At 37.1% G+C, this 18,742-nt stretch overlaps 1 protein-coding gene across 1 annotated transcript in view; it reads left to right on the top strand.

Moving 5' to 3' along the window:
- Positions 1-18,742, top strand: part of RAPGEF4 (Rap guanine nucleotide exchange factor 4) — a 50,932-nt gene that overhangs the window by 13,203 nt on the left and 18,987 nt on the right. The window contains exons 7-15 of the mRNA XM_015819322.1: positions 851-997; positions 2,248-2,366; positions 7,502-7,590; positions 9,692-9,770; positions 13,355-13,505; positions 14,253-14,341; positions 15,628-15,658; positions 16,086-16,164; positions 17,896-18,042. Coding sequence (XP_015674808.1) covers positions 851-997; positions 2,248-2,366; positions 7,502-7,590; positions 9,692-9,770; positions 13,355-13,505; positions 14,253-14,341; positions 15,628-15,658; positions 16,086-16,164; positions 17,896-18,042 — 931 coding nt within the window. The remainder of the gene's footprint in view (positions 1-850; positions 998-2,247; positions 2,367-7,501; positions 7,591-9,691; positions 9,771-13,354; positions 13,506-14,252; positions 14,342-15,627; positions 15,659-16,085; positions 16,165-17,895; positions 18,043-18,742) is intronic.

Below are 18,742 nucleotides of genomic sequence, written 5' to 3'. Positions count from 1 at the left end.
TTGCAGCTGCTGTCTCTTCCACAATAGCCGTGATTCTTCCAATTTTGCACAAATAGACCCTGCTCACATAGTCTCCCATAGTCTGTCCCACAAATGGCCCCTGGATAGAGACATGAGAAATTTTACTTGAATTGGTAGAGCACATGCTTTGCATGCAGTAGCTTGAATCACTTTCTGGCATTTCCAGCTAAAATAATGAGTATCAGATTATGTAAATGACCCCTTGAGAGTCCATGCTAGCCAGAAGAAAGAGCATTGAATTTTGGTCAGGGAAGGGCAAACGGGTGTCTTTCAGGTTCAGATCCTATCCCATCTACATGGCCTGTTACTTCATATGATAAACGGACAATGTTTAGAAGAAAAATATATTTTGTAATCATATACTACAATTGTATGTTATTACTTGTCAATTATAAACCATTCTGATTGCAAGTTTTTTAAAATGGACCAGAAGAACTGAAGTAAAATATATTTTCTGAAAGACATGATCTATCAATTGGGACTCACTGAAGCTTGAAGATAAGGATAGAGAGATAAACTTTACAAAGAAAGAAAAAAAATGCAAACTTGGCTTCATTTACGGAGCTAGAAGCCTGTCCATTTCTGAACCCAGTTTCAGAGGACAAACTCCATTTATTCTTTGCCCTTTCCAGTATTCATAATGACGAGCTGCTGTGCTTTGTTCCCTGCCAGCATATTGGATGCTAATTTTATGCCAGATGAATTTGTTACAGTATTTGGGGTAGAAATCCATTGTGTGTATATGAAGTGTCAATAGAATAAGCTGAAAATTATGGGCTTTTTTTCCTTGTGAATGTATTTTTGTTGTTATTTCTGTTGTCAAACTTAGGGTGTGGTGTGTACTCTACATGAAGGTGATGATTTTGGCAAATTAGCCTTAGTGAATGATGCTCCCAGAGCAGCTTCCATTGTTTTGCGGGAAGAAAACTGCCACTTCTTGAGAGTAGATAAAGAAGACTTCAATAGGATACTCCGGGTAAGTGTGCAGAAAATAACCTTTTTTCATTTATCCCGAAAAAGGGATTGCTTTTGAATGCTGAAAATATTGAGTACCATTTTTTCCAAGTCTTTGCATGTTGAGATTTCTTGCATTTATTTATGCATGGCAGAAACTGTAGTCTAGAAGTTTTTGGTGTCATCTCTCTCAGCGTGGAGCGCTACTAAATGTTGCAATGACATCATGTTTATGTTTGATCACGAGTGAATTGATCATGAGAGTAAACTACTACAGGTAGTCCTCCACTTACAACAGTTCGTTTAGTGACTGTTCAAAGTTACAAGAGCATTGAAAAAAGTGATGTATAGCATTTTTCACACTTATGACCGTTGCAGCATCCCCATGGTCACCCGATCAAAATTTAGATACTTGGCAACTGACTCATATTTATGACAGTTGTAATGTCCTGAGGTCATGGGGTCACCTTTTGCGACCTTCTGACAAGCAAAGTCAATGGGGAAACCAGATTCACTTAACAACCGTTTTACTAACTTAACAACTGTAGTGCTTCACTTAACAACTGTGGTAGGAAAGTCCTAAAATGGAGCAAAATTCACTTAACAGCTGTCTCACAACAGAAATTTTGGGTTCAATTGTGGTTGTACGTCAAGGACTACCTGTATTGCAACTAACATAAAAGATAAAAATAACCTTAAGATGAACTTCAGCCACACAGGTTGGGGTTTTTTAGCAATAGGTTTCAATTTTCTTCCCCCAGAATGGGTTTTTCAGTTTCCCAGTTTAACTAACAAACTGTTAGTTCCAGTTCACTTGGAATTCCCAAGTAAATCCTCATGTAGCTACTTACTCCTGCATAGCTTCAGAAATCAGCCAGGTCAGCTAGAGGTGTTACTACTCATAGGCTAAGTGAAGCTGATTTTAAAATAGTTATTAGGAACATTTTCAGGCATAGGATTTTTCATCAGTTCATCTTTCCCTTTCCAGCTCTATTCCAGTATCAGAATCTGGGTTTTCCACTGTGGAAAGTGGAGTTGATGTATTTATTCATTTATTTTATTTAGTTTAATTTAGGGACTGCCCATCTCCAAACTGTCAGCTCATAATAGAATGGTGGAGAGAGCTGAAGGGGAATAGGTAAATGTTGCTTCCTCTTTCTCTTCTTCCTATAAAATCTCTGCTGGATCTAGCCTTTAGAGAATTAGTATTAGGATCCAGTCCAAATGTACTCTTTAACTCCTACCATGTTGACAGTTCAAATCCTTTTTCAGGATGTTGAAGCAAACACAGTAAGATTGAAGGAACATGACCAAGATGTCCTGGTGTTAGAGAAGGTCCCAGCAGGAAACAGGCCTTTTAATCAAGGAAACGCACAGCCTCTTCAGCACAAGTATGTTTTCATTCTTGATTGTCAACATCACGTTATGTTTAATAATTCCAAATGATTTTACTCAATTTGCATCATGCCCGCTCTCTACGAAGGAAGGAACTGTGCCACATTTCAAAAGAAATAATCAACTGTTCCCTTGCCATATAGAAGGCATGATTTGTCATTGCCCAAGCATGCTAGTTGAGGGCCTTAATTTTCCACAACCATTCTATGCAGTTCTCAGTGTGAATACTTATCAAACATTGCAGCTTTAAAAAAAAAAAAACCATAAGGAAAGTTATTATAAAGATTTTAGCTATTGGATTTTTATTTCTAATGTTACTTTATATGTCCCTATCTATCGATCCCCTCTCTTGTTCTATGTCCTACATTCTTTTCATCATGACCTATATGTGTGATACTATTCAACTGCTGCTTTATTTTCCCTGTAGTTCAGCTTCTCTCTTACCCAGTTTCCTGTCAAGTGTAGGAAGTCCAAATGGTTTAAAATGAATATAAAGATTTATTGCAAGCTCATGCTCTCTACAAGAATGTCCCAAAGGTGCTTTTTTAAAAGTTGAACAAAAGCCTTTTGAAAAAGCATCTTTGGAACAACCATGACCTGGATGACTGAGAATCTCCATAGACATCTCTACCAGAATCTGAACTACTGTCAAGGTGTTGATTTAACAGTTAGCCAGCTTATGTAATGTAAGATGTAAGATGTAATGTAATGATGAGAATGACTCAGCAGGGTTTGTGTCTCTTTAAGAGCATTTGTATAAAGGGAAGGCTCTGCTGATGTGTTCTCTCTCTTCCGTTTCCTGCTGTAATTGTGGTTTGTTGGATCCTGCTGTATTAGCACATGTATGTATATTGTTCCTGCTGTATGATATTGTAGATAGTGTAAGATAAACCACCATTTAATACAAACCACTGTTTACTGCGTTTACTCCTGGATTATCTCAGCGCAATGTGCACCCTCTGACAACTACTAACTACTAACGGTCAAAGCAAATTGGCAGTAGATAAGAGTCAGTGGAATTCAAGGTGGGCTAGACTTAGATCTCTTGTGGGTGTGAAGGGATTTGAGACTGATGATGCATTTGACCCCTCCCTCAGGCTCAGCCTGTCATCTCCTATCTTTCCCTTGCCACACCAGATAGGCTTCTGAAGATAGCGTATCTTTCAGATATGCTCTTATTTGTCCCTTCTGGTACTTTTGACTGGGATTTCACACTTCCTTAAAACTCTTCTCTAGATTAGATCCCGCATGTGGGGACAAAACATCGAAGTAAGACATCTCCCCATTAGCTCCTGTGCCATTTCTCTATAGAATCAGGAAAACAAATTTCTAATATATGACTTGAGTGTTTAATATGAATTACAGCTGGATATACTTAAGTCACTTACTTATGTAATCCGCTCTCATAGGTAGTAATGGTCATTTATACACAGTATCATGTTTTCAGCGATTATTGAATTTTCTTTTATTTGATATCTTAGTCTTAATGTTATAATCTGCCATGGTTCAGTTTAATGAATTGAAATTCTGAATATAAAATAAGCAAAAATTAGCAGGAAGAAACCAAACTGGAAGTAGCCCAGCTAATTCTTCTGTTTCTTTTCCTCAGTTTAAATAGTTTTTATTGGGTGAATTGTGTACAATGGAATATCATCATTCTAAATTATTCAGTAAAGACAACAAGATACAAAAGCAAAATTGAATTCAAGAGACATAATGAGCATGAAAGTTGATATTTGGTGACAGAGTTGACAAATTAACAAGTCAAGTACAGCATTAGAATAAGGAGATAGAATTGTCTCAAAGGTGCTTTTTCAAAAGGCAACTGGATAGGCACCTTTGAGACAATCATGACCTGGATGACTAAGAATCTCCATAGACATCGAGACAAAAGAATGGCAAATAGGACATCTGGAACTATTTTCAGTTCAGAACTTTCATCAAAAAGAACTGAACAAGAATTAAATTAAATTAGAACTAGCAGAAACAGAACTGCATAAAAATAACTTGAGGTATACTTGAATATTTCAGTAAAGAAGGTATATGAAGACTTAAAGACATCTGCATCTGGATGAAATTCAGGAAATCTTTAGAATAAAATCTTGGGAAACATGAAAGGGAAAATTACCATGAGATATACTTGTAAAATTTGCATAACAACTGAAGGCACAACATTGGAACAAAAAGAAAGGAAACTACTCTAAAATTGGGGGTGGGAAAATCTCAGTCAACAGTTATGTCTTTGGACAGATAGGAAATAATGAAGTGCCTATATGTGAAGTAGCTACAATTTTACAGTAGATTCTAGAAAATTAAATCACAGATGAAGAAGATCCATAATATTATGGAACTATCAGGCATAAGAAATCAGGAACCAGGATAGAGTTCAAAAGCACTGTGAGTTTATGTTATGCTACATATACGCAAGAATCTGATCTATTAATGATCAAGGCAAATTGACACCAGATAAAAGCAAGAGAGTTCAGAGGGGGAGGGGCTGGATTTAGATCTCTTAAGGCAGAGGTCACTCAGTTAGCGGACTGGAGGAAAAGGAAGGGGGAAGCACTTTACACATGTGCTCACAGGGCCGTGAGCATACACGCACCGCAAATAGGGCGGAGCTAGCCCCTGCATGATATTCGCTAGCCCTGCCCCATTCTTGCGTAGCGCAGTGCCTTATTTTTGCACCCCATGGTGCAGCGGTGACCGTTTTTGCACCTTGTAGCGTGGTGGCGGCCTGTTTTTGCTCCCCGTGGCACGGCAGTGCCCATTTCTGCACCCCGCTGCGCAGCAGCTGCCATTGTTTTGCCTTGCAGCGCAGTGATGGCCCACGTGCTGGATTTCTGACTCATTGTTATCCAAGCCTATAGACATGAAGCCACAGCTTCTAGTTATACAGCACATAATCCAATAATTATAAAACTAAATAGAGGAAGTTATTGATCAAAAAGGTTGAGATTGAATGAACTTTTATTATTACAAGAGGATATTAAACTGCAGGGTTATCAGGAACTAAAAAGCTTTTGCCAACTCAATTTAACCTTTATCTCTTTGTCTGCAATATTTTTGAAAGGTTTGTTTTATCTCTCTGGCATCAAACAGAAAGAAAACCTTGCAAAATCAGAAGGATATATGGTTGAGTGATCTGAAACAACTGGAATCGAGGCATAAACAGTTTTGGATTTGGAAAAAAGATAAAATCAATATGAAACTTACTAAATTTAATTGAAATAAACAAGACTTACAAGAAGTTGAATTTTATTAAACATAAATACTATTAAAAAAGCAATAAATCAGGTAAATTGGCCTATCAGTTGTGAAAGGAACAGGATTGGGGTGGAAATAAACATACTTCTACAAGGAATCAGTTGCTGAAGCAAGTTCTTAAATATTATTCCAGATTATGTGTCTAACAGAATCTCATATGGAAGAAATGGGAGAATATCAGAATAAAACATTCCTTATAAAATTTACAGATCAGCAAAAAGAAGACCTTAACCATAACTAATGATGAAATTTAAGAATTAATTAAATAAACCTGAAACTGAATAAAGCTAAAATCGACTGTAAGAACAATCTTAAGGAACAAATGAGAAAGTAATCAGACAAAATAAATTTGAGTTCGAGGCAGAAATATAAATCTCAACAATTCTGGAAAATAATTCTATAATAAAACAATCTTAAAAGTTGAATTTTCATTTCAATTTGCAATATACAATGCTAACATATTTTTCTTCAAAATATGTTAAATTAGCTTTCTACTTGCCAACTACTACAAGGATATTACACAGTTTTTACTCGAAAAGTTGTTTAATCTTCTCATATACATGATTTTAAAATTAGGACAGCTTTACTGATATGGATAGAATTTGTAATCTCATGCTCTCATTTGGTGATTTATGATGTGTTGTCCATGGTTCATGATATTCATACTTTGATTAAAGCTTATTAGCATTCCAGTTTCATGTGTGTGGGACTGTGTGCGTGTGTGTAAACTATTGCACATGGGTCTTTGAATTGGAATCAACTTGTCATAGAGTAGAAATAAGAATTTGAATTTAATCTTTATGTCATAGTCACTCACACCTTAGCCAGTTCTCTTTTGGACTCCCTGCAGCACACACTGAATGTAGCTTCCCTTGAGCATTTGGAAGCCTGAATAAAAGAGTGTTGAATTTAATATGCTTAGAAGAATAACTGTTTCACATCCCAATTGACCCATGATTTACATTGTCTAGTGTAGCATTGTTAATATAGAACTTTTTTAGAACTTTCTGATGACAGATGCTTATTTGTTGTATCCAGTGGTGGGATTCAGCCGGTTCGCACCACTTCGGCAGAACCGGTAGCTAATTTTTTGTTGCCCAGGCCCAGAATGGACTTCTGGAAGCGACATCCACACAGAGAACCAGTTGTTCACATATTTGAATCCCACCACTGGTTGTATCTCATCAATCTTACCTTCCTCACCACCACATTGAAATTGTGACAGCTTAACTTTTTTATTCCCTTTCACTTTAACTCTTTTGTAACAATCTGGATTCATTGGCTTTTTATCTCTGAATATATTTGTGTTGAATCTGAAAAAGAGCTAATAAAATTAAGTAATGCACTTGTTCAAGAAGTTGCTTCTGGGGAAAATGTGTTCTTGGTAGAGCCTGTCCCCCTTCTTCTTCTATGAAATGTCACCTGTAGTAGATGAACAGGCTGAGCCTGAGGGAGGGGTCAAATGCGTCATTAGTCAGGAGTCTCTGTGAACCTGTAAGAGACCTAAGTCCAGCCCACCTTGAATGCGTCTTTTATCTCCCACTAATTTCACTTCACCGTTAGTGGGTCAGAATCTTGTAGAGAGCTTAAGCTTGCAACAAATCTTTATACTGTTTGAACTGCCTGAATCTCCCGATTTTCCCAGCATTTGGCACATCACCTATCTAGTGAGTTCACCCTATATGTGAAAATATCAGGCTTAGTTCTTTTCCAGCATGTGACTTTAAATTGTTTTAGTTCTGGCTTTTTAACATTATTGTCTTGCAGTAGTCATGTTGATTATTACATTTATAAAGAGTTCCAAGGACATTTTCTCTTTGGGTGATGCAGAGACAAATTTGATTCTTTTTTTTTTCTTGCTCAGGTATATTGTAATGTCGGGAACTCCAGAAAAAATTTTAGAACACTTTCTAGAAACGATGCGACTAGAATCGACGCTAAATGAAGGAATGGGTAGGCCAGTTTAATAAAACTTTATTTGTAACTTCATATAAAATTTATCTAAGAAATAAAATCTGCAGTCCTACATACTTAAATTAAGTTCTTACATTTATTCAAGTGGAATTCCCTTTATTCAAGTTCTGTATAGACCTTTGAGTAAAGTTGATATCCATACCGTATATAATTGTTGTATTTATACTTGTGCTATAAAAGCTGGGCACTGGGATTGCTTGGAATTATTTGATAGAAAGTTTCAAGTATCTTTTTGATATGTTTGGGGTTTATTTTATATGTTTAAAAACTTTCCAATGGGACTATTTTTGAAATTATTTGTAATAGTCCCTTATCTCCCATCCCCCCCAAAAATCAGAGTGGTATTTCATTTATGAGAAAGTTATTTGAAATATCAATCATAATATTTCTTTCTTATGTAAGGACACAAACATCCAGTAAGTTATATCAATTCCTCCTTTTGTAATAATGTAACTTTAAAAAAAAGAAAGGAAAACAATCGAAAAGAATGCATTGGAGTAAAGGGAACAGTGTGTTGTCTAAGAGCCACTGAATTTGGCGTACATTCTATACAGGTAGTCCTTGACTTATGACCACAACTGAACCCAATATTTATGTTGTTAAGTGAGACATTTGTTAAGTGAGTTTTGCCCCACTTTAAGACTTTTCTTGCCACAGCTGTTAAGTGAATCACTGCAGTCGTTAAGCTAGTAACCCGGTTGTTAAGTGAATCTGGCTTCCGCATTGACTTTGCTTGTCAGAAGGTCACAAAAGGTGAACACATGACCTTGGGACACAGTAATGGTCATAAGCATGAACCAGTTGCCAAGCACCTGAATTTTGATCACGTGATCATGGGGATTGCTATAAAGGTCATAACTGTAAAAAATCGTTACACGTCACTTTTTTGACACTTTAATAAAACTATTTGTTATTTGCTGTAACTTTGAACAGTCACTAAACGGTGCAATTAAAGCACATCTACTTTAATGGCGCTAGCGCAAGTGAGGGGGTGTGCATGCACGCACACTGATCAACCTGACCCACGGCCCAGTGGCCAGTAGGCTACAGCCCACTACCAGGCCGCAGCCACAGATTGGGGACCCCTGACTTATCTGCCTTAAATCCATGCATTTTTAGGAAATTTCTTAACATTATTTGTTTAAAAAGTAAGGTTCTAGTTTTCTCTAGAAAGCATTTTAATCCCCTATTAAATAAGAAATAGCTTCTATGTTTAAGAAAGTGAGAATACGCAATTATCCAGTTCTACCTTACATCTGTATAAATTATGCTAATTAATTATCTTTTCGTGGCTTAAATTTTCTTCATAATTTGTTCCTTTACTGCTACTCATATCAATAAATAAAAATTTTGCAAGATGTTGGGTTCCAACCTGTGATAATCAGACTTGTTATTCTGGCATTGCCCACACATTTGCAATCCTATCACATTTGCAAATTCTGAATCATCAAAAGGATTAGAAAATTGTTCTAAAAACATAAGAAGAAGGCTAAAATCCCCAAAGGAGTGATACTGTGAGCAGCGGCACATTTCAAATTTTTGTCTTGCTATGGAAATCAATTTATTTACTGCAAAATCTGCATGGAATGAAGCCTCAGTGTGTTCAGAGTGACTAATTCCTTGTTCATGAAAAACAGGATTTCAGTAGTAACATTCTTTTTATAAAAAAAAATTGCTTAAAGTAATGTATATGCTTTTGTAATGTTTAATGGATGAATACTGAAGTTCATGGAATCCAGATGCTTTCATGTAATGTCAATAGACATTGGTAATTAAAGTCTGCATGTACAACTTGCATGATAAAACTTTATAAAGTGCAATTAAAGCACATCTGGGTTTCCACTAGTTCTCCTTCCATCTTTGCAGCTTTGAATGCCATTCCTGTGCTTTTCTTGATTCCAACAGAGGCATTCTGACACATCTGAACATAAGATCTCCAGCCAAAAGCGAAGGCCACAAGGTCCTACCTTTATAGTGTCAGTCTTTGATATTATATAATATCCCAATTACTGGAAAGTATGCCTGTTGTTTTGTGCTGTCTTAATTTATCTTGCTTCTGCTCTTGGTTTTATTTTCACAGATGCCGGTGTGAATGATTTTGTTACAATGCATTGTGTATTCATGCCAAACAATCAACTTTGTCCAGCTCTGATGGCTCAATATCCTTTTTTAAGTTATATACACCACAGACATACCGGCACACTGAGTCATTTTTTTCAGCACCATCCTAACTTTGAATGAGGGATCCAATCTGGGTTGGTCACTGGGCCCAGAGGTTTAGTCTTCCGAGCTTTTGGATTCATGCTGGAGCCCATCCTCAGGGAACTTCTCTGTCACCAGAATGTGTGAGGAAGAGAATGTGTGAGGAAGAGAATGTGTGAGGGAGAGAATGTGTGAGGGAGAGAATGTGTCCTCTCACCAGGACAGACATTCTGGTGACAGTTCCCTGATGATGGGCTTTAATATGAATGCGAAAGTTTGGAAGACTAAACCCCTGGGCCCAGTGACTGACCCAGATTGGATCCTAGAACATTATCGTGGGACACATATATTTCCTTCATTCGTAATTTTGAATGGTTGTTAAACAAATGGTCGCAATCAGGGACTATCTAGCTTGTAATTCTTCAAACCATTTTGGAATATCTTATTGTTATTCTTTGCTTCTCCTCCAACTCTTAACTCTAGCCCAGTGTATCAGTTTTCTCTACTGGAAAGTCAAATTTTTATCATTTAAAATAATACAGGTATATTATTTTCCCGCCTATTATCAATTTTTTATTTCAGCGTATATAATTATAAGTGAGCTTGTACTGGGCACTGTTCTGCAACCATAGTAAGCAAATTCAATTCAATTTATTATTACAGCCAAAGGCCAACACATAAATAATAAGCAAATAATATTTTTTTAAAATGGATAAATGTTCAGAAGCAAAATGAAGGATCCTATTTAAGTGCATTCCAACTCACTATATACAGTATATTTCACAGGAATAAAATCCTTTTTCTGCCAAAAAAATAAATATCTGTTATTTTAACTTCATTTCTATTAGTTCTCCCCAACTGAGTTTGCAATTAAAATGACAGGAAATGCTGACCCTCTTTATAGAGTCATTAATAGGGATCAGAGCATTCAGATAGCTGTGAAGATTTGTATACTTGCATGTAAGTGCTCAGTATTATTATCACTGCTGTATTATTAATATTTTACACAAATCTCTGTATTTCCCTTCTCCCAAAATGAACACTGAGGTTGAGTTTAAGCAACTACAAGGAAATAAATCAATAATTATACCGAGGGCAGAACAGACTGCATAGTTAGTAACAGTTCTTAAAGCTCAAAATATGAAATCAGTATTCAGTCACAACATCATTGTTGATTAATACCTTAGAAATTATAGCCTCTCTAGAATATTATTTATACATAACACTATTATTCTGATAGATATGCAGCATGAAATTTACGAAGGGAGGGCTCCACCTTTTCCCATGATAGAATTTGCATGGGAGGAATTATTAGCAGAATTAAAAATAAGTACATGAGCAATGGAAAAATGGAAAAGAAATTGCTAGTGCCTGTGGTGAGTCACTTAATCAGCAGGTAAAAGGATATTGAATAATTACAGGGCTTGCACAGAAGAAGTGGCATGGGAAGGCAGGAGAAACTCAGTAAAATGTTGTTTGATTTTTGAAAGGCTATAGGGACCAGGGCCTGCATTGTCAAACCTTTTCCCCGGGTTCTGCTACTATAAAACAACTTTTCAGCTTCTGATCTTGATTCAGTATTTTTCAGATTACATTAAATGCTCCAAATCCCAGCTGTCAAACTTTCATTTTAACTGCAAGAAAATGGTGGCTGTGTGAAGAATTCAATGTTTTAAAAAATCACTCCCTTAATTATTTCATGTACACACGGCTGTATCTTGAGGAGAAAAGATAGAATATTTTCTAGTGAGGAACTTAAAGTTTTTCACTTATATCAGAGACTGCCCTATAAAAGCCTTCAGGTTTTGATTTAAAGAGAACAAGTTATTTTAAGAATTGCCTTCTTCACGTCCTCTTCCTTGACAGAACTGTCATTTGCAGAGGATAATCTGGGCTATTAGTTTCACCTTGTGGTCTTGTTCTGTAAATATCTGTTGCTGTCTAAGCTGTCTGACTGTAACTATCCCTATGTATCCTAACAAAGTAGGACTATGTAGAGTTTTAGAAGTTAAGAAAATTTAATCCTGGCTTATTACTTAGTCTTCCATTTGGTTATGCTTGATGCTTGGTTGATGGTTAGATAATTAAATGGAAATAACAATTTCATGAAGAGGGGGTGGAGGCAGAATAAGTCTTTGTGTAAAGATGCACTAGCTGGCTTTCTGCAAGGAAGAGAGCTACACAGCACAAAATGGATTATATTATGTTACTTGAAAAGAATACTGCTTGCCTGTCTTGGAAAGATTTACTTCCCTGAGAGAAAGCAGCCCGTAAACCAGCAGTATTCAAAATCCCATCCTACTACCACCAGATCAGGCCTTTGGCCTGCTTCACTCCACATAACATCTAAGAATAGTAGTTCTGGTTTGCCTTACCCACAGAAATTTAAGTGCCCTCACATGCTTTCACGCGATGGCAGGAAGCAAATCACAAAAGTGTGGTATGTTAAACAAACTATATCCTTCACAAACAAAATCCCTTTATTGTTGTGAAAATACAGAGTGGTAACACAAAGTAAAACACAAAATAATCTCTGCCAACAACACATTCTGTCTATAATATATTTTAAAAAAATAGATCAATTGAAATTGTAAAATGCAAAAGAAGAAAAAGTAAGCACAATTTAAATAAAGCATTGGTTCATCTTAGGAAGAGAGAGAAAGAGAATGAGGGAGGATGGAAGAGAAATGCTAAAACAAACAGAATAACTCTTAAAAGCAGTGGGATTGGAGCGATTTGTTGTGGTAAAAGCATATAGGATTAAGTGGGTGGATTGGCAATGAATCAATGAACTTAATCTCAGTAGTGCAGTATTTCATTCACTAAACTGGCTAATGGATCTAACAAGGTACCCGGGTCCATTACAGTGACATTTGTGATAGAAAAAAAGAACCTACTATGGGATTGATCTGCTGGATCAACAGAAGTTAGCTGTTTTCTTTGCTGATTCAGAAACTTTATGTTCGGTTCAAATGGTGCAAAGCACAAGCACTGCAACTGTTAGAATGGGATTTTAGAAAAGTTGTATAATAATACAGAGCTAAAGAAATGTAGTATCTTAGCATGTTTTGCTTGTTATGTTTACATCAGTCTTCGCCTTAAGATAAAAACGCAACTATTATCCCCATCCCCCAATGTTTCACTTTCCAAGAATTTGACCATGACCAAATTTATATTAATGTACGGGAAAACTATATGCGCCGTTTCTTTTACAGTGCAAAAAAAAAAAATCCACTATGTTCACATTTAACACAAACTGTTGACCTGCCCTGTTTTATTGGGAAATCCTTTGGAATCACTTGTGCTTTCTTTTCCTGCTACTCATGTCAAGTGAACAAGTGTCACGAAAATCTTTTAAACTGGAAATACATGAAATACAATTTTGAACTTGAAAACCCTGCTGGCCTGGCTGCTGTATTGCCTAATGGCCAAAAAAGTCAATTTCCAGAAAGCCCACAGTTATGAGGAAATGATAGGGAATTCAGAGGAGTGGGAGTGATGGGGAATGGCAAAATGACTGTTTGCCTTGACATCCTGGCACTTACCATTCTCAGCCTTCTCAAGGCACAGAGCAAGAAAAACTGGATTATGCATTGAATAATAAAAGGCGAGTTGTTCGTTTAGTTCTACTATGGGCTGCTTTTTATGGTGATGTTCTGCCAGAAGAGGAAGCAGCAGTGGCATTTCTGGAGGTAAGGCCCATTATTACAACAAGTGTTGTCTCTTTACACTGAGAGTATTTATTGTAACATGGGCAAAGCCTGTTTTCAGTCTTCCAAAGATATTACAAAAAAAACTCATGGTGACATTTCAGGTTTTGATGGAAAAATGTGACTGTCTCTTGAACATAATTTTGAGGGAAATGATTCATTAATTAAAGTTAAAATTTATAATAATGGAATTCACTTTTATATGATATCTGAGATTTCATCTCACTGTGCCACTTGGCATGGCAAACATCTCAATGTTTCTTTTGAGCATCAAATGAGGAAAACATTTCGAAAGCTATTTTATTATTGCTGGTAATGCATTATTTTTCTTTTGTTTGTTAATTAAAACTGGATTGGAACGCTATGTTTCTTTTAAGGGAAAACAGCAGTTGAGATAGATAGTAAAAGATGAAAGGATTCTAAAATAAGTTAAAATGCAACCGAAAGCAGACTACAATTTTCAGTATGGTAATGGGAGAAATATATTACTCTTGGGGGTGAAGATCAAGGGTTTATTCACATCTAAATATTTGCAGTAAATTGTCATAAATAATACTATTTATTATGTACAGGAAGTATCCATAACATGCTATTTTTAGTGATACTGTTCGTAAAGATATATTCTTGGCTGTTTTTCCTTGTTTGAAATCAGCATAGATACGATACAGATTTTGCCAAATCAGCTGGCCTTTTTATGCCATTTGAAGAGTGTTTTTAATCATTTAACAGGAGTTTTACGTATCTGTATCGGATGACGCAAGGGTAATTACAGCACTCAAAGAACAGTTCCCAGAGCTAGAGAAAACTATGAAACAAATGTAAGTATCAGATCGAGCTCATTGCTCCAAACTCATCTCTGCCAATGCCTGGTGTTAGATCTAAAGCATTATCATTTTCAGACCAGTCTTCAGCAAAAAAATTCGGCTAGTATTTTTTTTATATAAAAATGCATATGCCACAGTTGAAGCTTTTGGGTTGCTTTGAAGAGCAGCTTCATGTAGAGTGCAGTGCAGTAGTCTTAACCATGAGTTGATGAGGGCAGAGTTCCTGTTGGGGGTACAAAAAAATGGATGCATCAGCTGAAGCTGTGCCAAAGGCACTCCAGCCATGGACCTTACCTGTTTGTGGCATTGCTTCTTCAGGTGAGCGTGACCCTATCCAAAATCGGTGTTGGAATTAGAATCAAGCAAAAAAGCAACCTCATTGTGCAAGGATCTAACCTGAGCTTGTTTTGAACCGTTCAGTTCCTCATAGACTCTAGGCACTGGGTCAACCTATTCTCCAAAGCACCTGAAGGCAGGACAAGAAGCAATGGATGGAAACTAATCAAGTTCCCTAGAACTAAGGAGAAATTTCCTGACAGTGAGAACAATAAACCAGTGGAAGGAATGGCTTTCTTCCAGAAGTTGTGGGTGCTCCAACACTGGAGGCTTTTAAGAAGAGATTGTACAGCCTTTTGATATAGGGTCTCCTGCCTGCACAGGGGGCTGGACTAGAAGACCTCCAAGGTCCCTTCCAACTCTGTTATTCTATTATTCAACAGGCCCAGCCAGGATGGTCATGTAAGCTATCATCAGAATATCAAAGCATGATCTGTCCCAGTGGTTTTGGGTACTGTAAATGTTGAGTGATAAACATTTTGCTTCAAAAAAACCCTGGTTCATGATCTTCAATTCCCTGAAAGCCAATTTCCTGGAAATTCACCGTTACAAGCAATGCAACAGCATATATCATGTACTTTTGTTTTTAGTGGATTTATTGTATTTATATTAGGAATAGGGTTAATTTGCCATATTTGTTAACATATTGCTTTGAATATGGAAACTACTTGGTGCATTCATGAATGAACAAGCTGTGTAGGAATAATAAAACAAGTTAAGTCTAATAAATATGGTTACCTAGACATTTCCAGTCTAGGATTAGCTTACAGAATCAAAAGCTCAATTCTGTATTGCTTAGGAGTCTAAAACTATTTATGGTATAAAATCTCTAAAATATAAATTTATTTTAAAAGCTCTTCATATGTATTTGTATTTTTGTTGATTAGTTTAGCATACAGTACATAACAAAAAACACTGGATTATGTTTCATTTGCATTTTATAGATCAGAAGAACCTAAAGGACCTCAGAAAAAGGTAAATATTTTGGATATGTATGCCACAAAAATAAGTTATTTACAAATATTCTATGTTATTTACTACCATGTTTTCCTGATTAATTCTCCTGCGTGTATCCATTGTCATGTGTCATGCTAATATTGAATATTCTTGCTTTGACATCCATATCATATAAGCTTCAGGTAAGACATTTACCTGCAGTCAAGAAATGGCTTTGTATTCAGATGTTAAGATGCTATATAGTTAAAAATTTACAAAAGGTAAATTTAGGTCTCCAAAGTCATAATATCAGATGGGTACCATGAAATATTTTCAAAATACATCATTAACTTTGCAGTTTTTTTTCTCTTCTAAATTCTACTGCCTTAATAGTAGATCATAAATTAGAGAATTGTCTAATTCTCTTGTATCTGTGATTATGAAGGTGGTTTTTTTCCTCCCCTAGCACAAAGTCCTTTTGCAGCACTTTAACATGAGTGATGAAAGAACACAAAAACGCCAGCCCATCAGGGGAAGTGATGAAAGTAAGTCAGTGCGCTGGACCACATGACTTTCACTGCCGAAAGAAAACAAAGCGGGATTGGCCCACAAACTGAAATAGTTATCTGACAGGTTCAGTAACTTCTCCGCCTGGTTGTAATATAAAGGTAGTCCTTGGCTTACGACCACAAGTGGGAGCAGAATTTCCACTGCTAATCGAGGTAGTTGTTAAGTGAGGCCTCACCAGATTTCACATCCTTTTTTTTTGCTGGTTGTTAAGTGAATCGGTGCAGTTGTTAAGTGAAACATGCAAGTTGTTCAGCAAATCTGACTTCCACCCCCACTCCACCCCCATTGACTTTGCTTGTCACTAACCAGCTGGGAAGATTGCAAATGGCAATCACATGAAACCCCCCCCCCCACAGCAACTGTTGCCAATACATGCTGATTGCCCAATTTCCAAATTTTGATCATGTGACTGTTGGAATTCTGCGATGGTTGTAACGGTTGTTTTTTCCCCACTCTCTTAAGAACTCAGGGCCATTAAGACAGGCCTACAGTCGAAGCCGTAATGATGTCACAATACACATGCTAATGACTTGAATTAGGTCAATTGCGTAATTTATGTCACTTGCATGATCATATCATGACTCAGTTAATAACTACCCACCTTTCCTGTGGACACCCTTCTATCCACACAAAGACAGAAACAAATTAATCATGTTAAGGGGGAAGAGGAAATTATGAGTAAGCCCGAGGAGAGCATTTTAGCCTACTATCTGTCATTCTCAAGAACTGCCGCTGCTAGCTTGGATATAATACCTAAAGGTATTAGAACTAAGATATTAATTCTAATTTTTATATTAGTCCTAGAACTAATGAGAAATTTCCTAACAGTTAGAATAATTAGTCGGTGGAATGACTTGCCTCCAGAAGTTGTGGAGGTTTTTAAGAAGAGATTGGACAACCATTTGTCTGAAATGGTATAAGGTTTCCTGCCTGAGCAGGGGGTTGGACTAGAACAGGGCTTTTCAACCTTTTCACCCATTGTACCACTTTTAGGATATGGCAATATCCGAGTACCACCAGTCGCCTAGCAAGGTGTCAAAAACTTGATCAAAAAAAAGGAAAAATGTAATAAAGTACAGGTAGTCCTCGACTTATAATAGTTCACTTAATGACTGTTCGAAGTTACAATGGTACTGAAAAAAATGCCCCCCAAGCCACAGCCGAGCAAGACACTTGCCTGCCCACCCAGCGGCGCTCTTCCTCCTGTCCGAGGTTTTCATTGTTGTGAGCATTTCTGTTGGGGATTGGCAGTGGAGGTGGGGTGGGAGGTGTTTGGTTTTTATTCCACCCGTCTGCTGGGTGGTTGCAGCAGGTTTTGGTCACTTCACATGACCCTGGGACACTGTGACCATCATAAATATGAATCAGTTGCCAAGCATCTGAATGTAAATCACAAGACCCTGGAGATGCTGAACCTTGACAGCCCTGCAGCTCCAGCCATCTCTCGCTCAGGCTTGTGTGGTGCTACCACCTCCCCCGCTACCACTTTTCTAGGATGGTCGCATACCACCTGCCAGGTGCCAATGTACCACAGGTGGTACCCGTACCACTGGTTGAAAAGCCCTGGACTAGAAGACCTCCAAGGTCCCTTCCAACTGTTATTCCTAATGAGAGAGCCATTATTATACAATGATTCTGTATCATAACAGTATCTTGCTCCGCAGGTTTTAAGGGGCTCTTTCATAATGTGTTATTTTTGTCTCAAGTTTTATTCAAGGTATACTGTGTGGATCACACATACACCACCATCCGCATTCCAGTTTTCTCATCTGTTAAAGAAGTCCTCCGCGCAGTAGCCGACAAACTGGGCTCTGGAGATGGCTTGATATTGGTCAAGATGAGTTCGGCAGGAGGTGAGGCATTTGAATAACTTGCCTGACTATATTCTGAAGTGGCAAACTATGGTGGAATGAATATATTGATTTCCCCAATATTTGTCAAATTGAAAATAGCAGGAATTGCTCTCCGTTATCTCTGAAGGCACTAGGGAAAGGCTGACCTTAAAAGCTGATTTATTAGTAAAGGTGTGACCAAATATACATTTGTTTTTTTTTAAGGCCTGAATTGCATCTGCTGCATTACTCTTGTCGAAATAGGTATAGAAAATAGGAAAGAAGCTTTAGCAACTTTAACTGATATCTGTTAAATAAAAGATAAAGACTTCGTTGAGGAGCTAACTCCTCAACATTCAGGCAGACTCCTTAGCGGTAAAAAAGGCTGACTGTTTTATTGTTACATGATGATTTTCCAGCTATTCAATTTACCTGCAACCACAGGATTTCTAATGTCTCTCATTCACGTTTTAACCAAATCTGACCCTGCTTAGCTTTTTGTGTTCTGTTAGAATCAGATAGCAGATGATGCCACTTACCATCAATTTTATATTACGTTAGTCTTCTGTTACATTACTTCTGTTACATTAGTGTTCTCTTTCCCTATTAAAATTCTTTCCATACCCAAAACGTATCCATGGTGTTGTCATACACTCTTTAAAATGTGAATCTGCCAAAGGCTGTACATTTAGGACACAATTAAGTTTCTTTTTTATAATTT

This window comes from Protobothrops mucrosquamatus, unplaced genomic scaffold (genome assembly GCF_001527695.2).
Source record: "Protobothrops mucrosquamatus isolate PMUCROS unplaced genomic scaffold, P.Mucros_1.0 scaffold_148, whole genome shotgun sequence".
Taxonomy (NCBI): domain Eukaryota; kingdom Metazoa; phylum Chordata; class Lepidosauria; order Squamata; family Viperidae; genus Protobothrops; species Protobothrops mucrosquamatus.
Note: the sequence above shows the minus strand (reverse complement) of the source record. Positions and strands in the feature narration are given on the sequence as shown.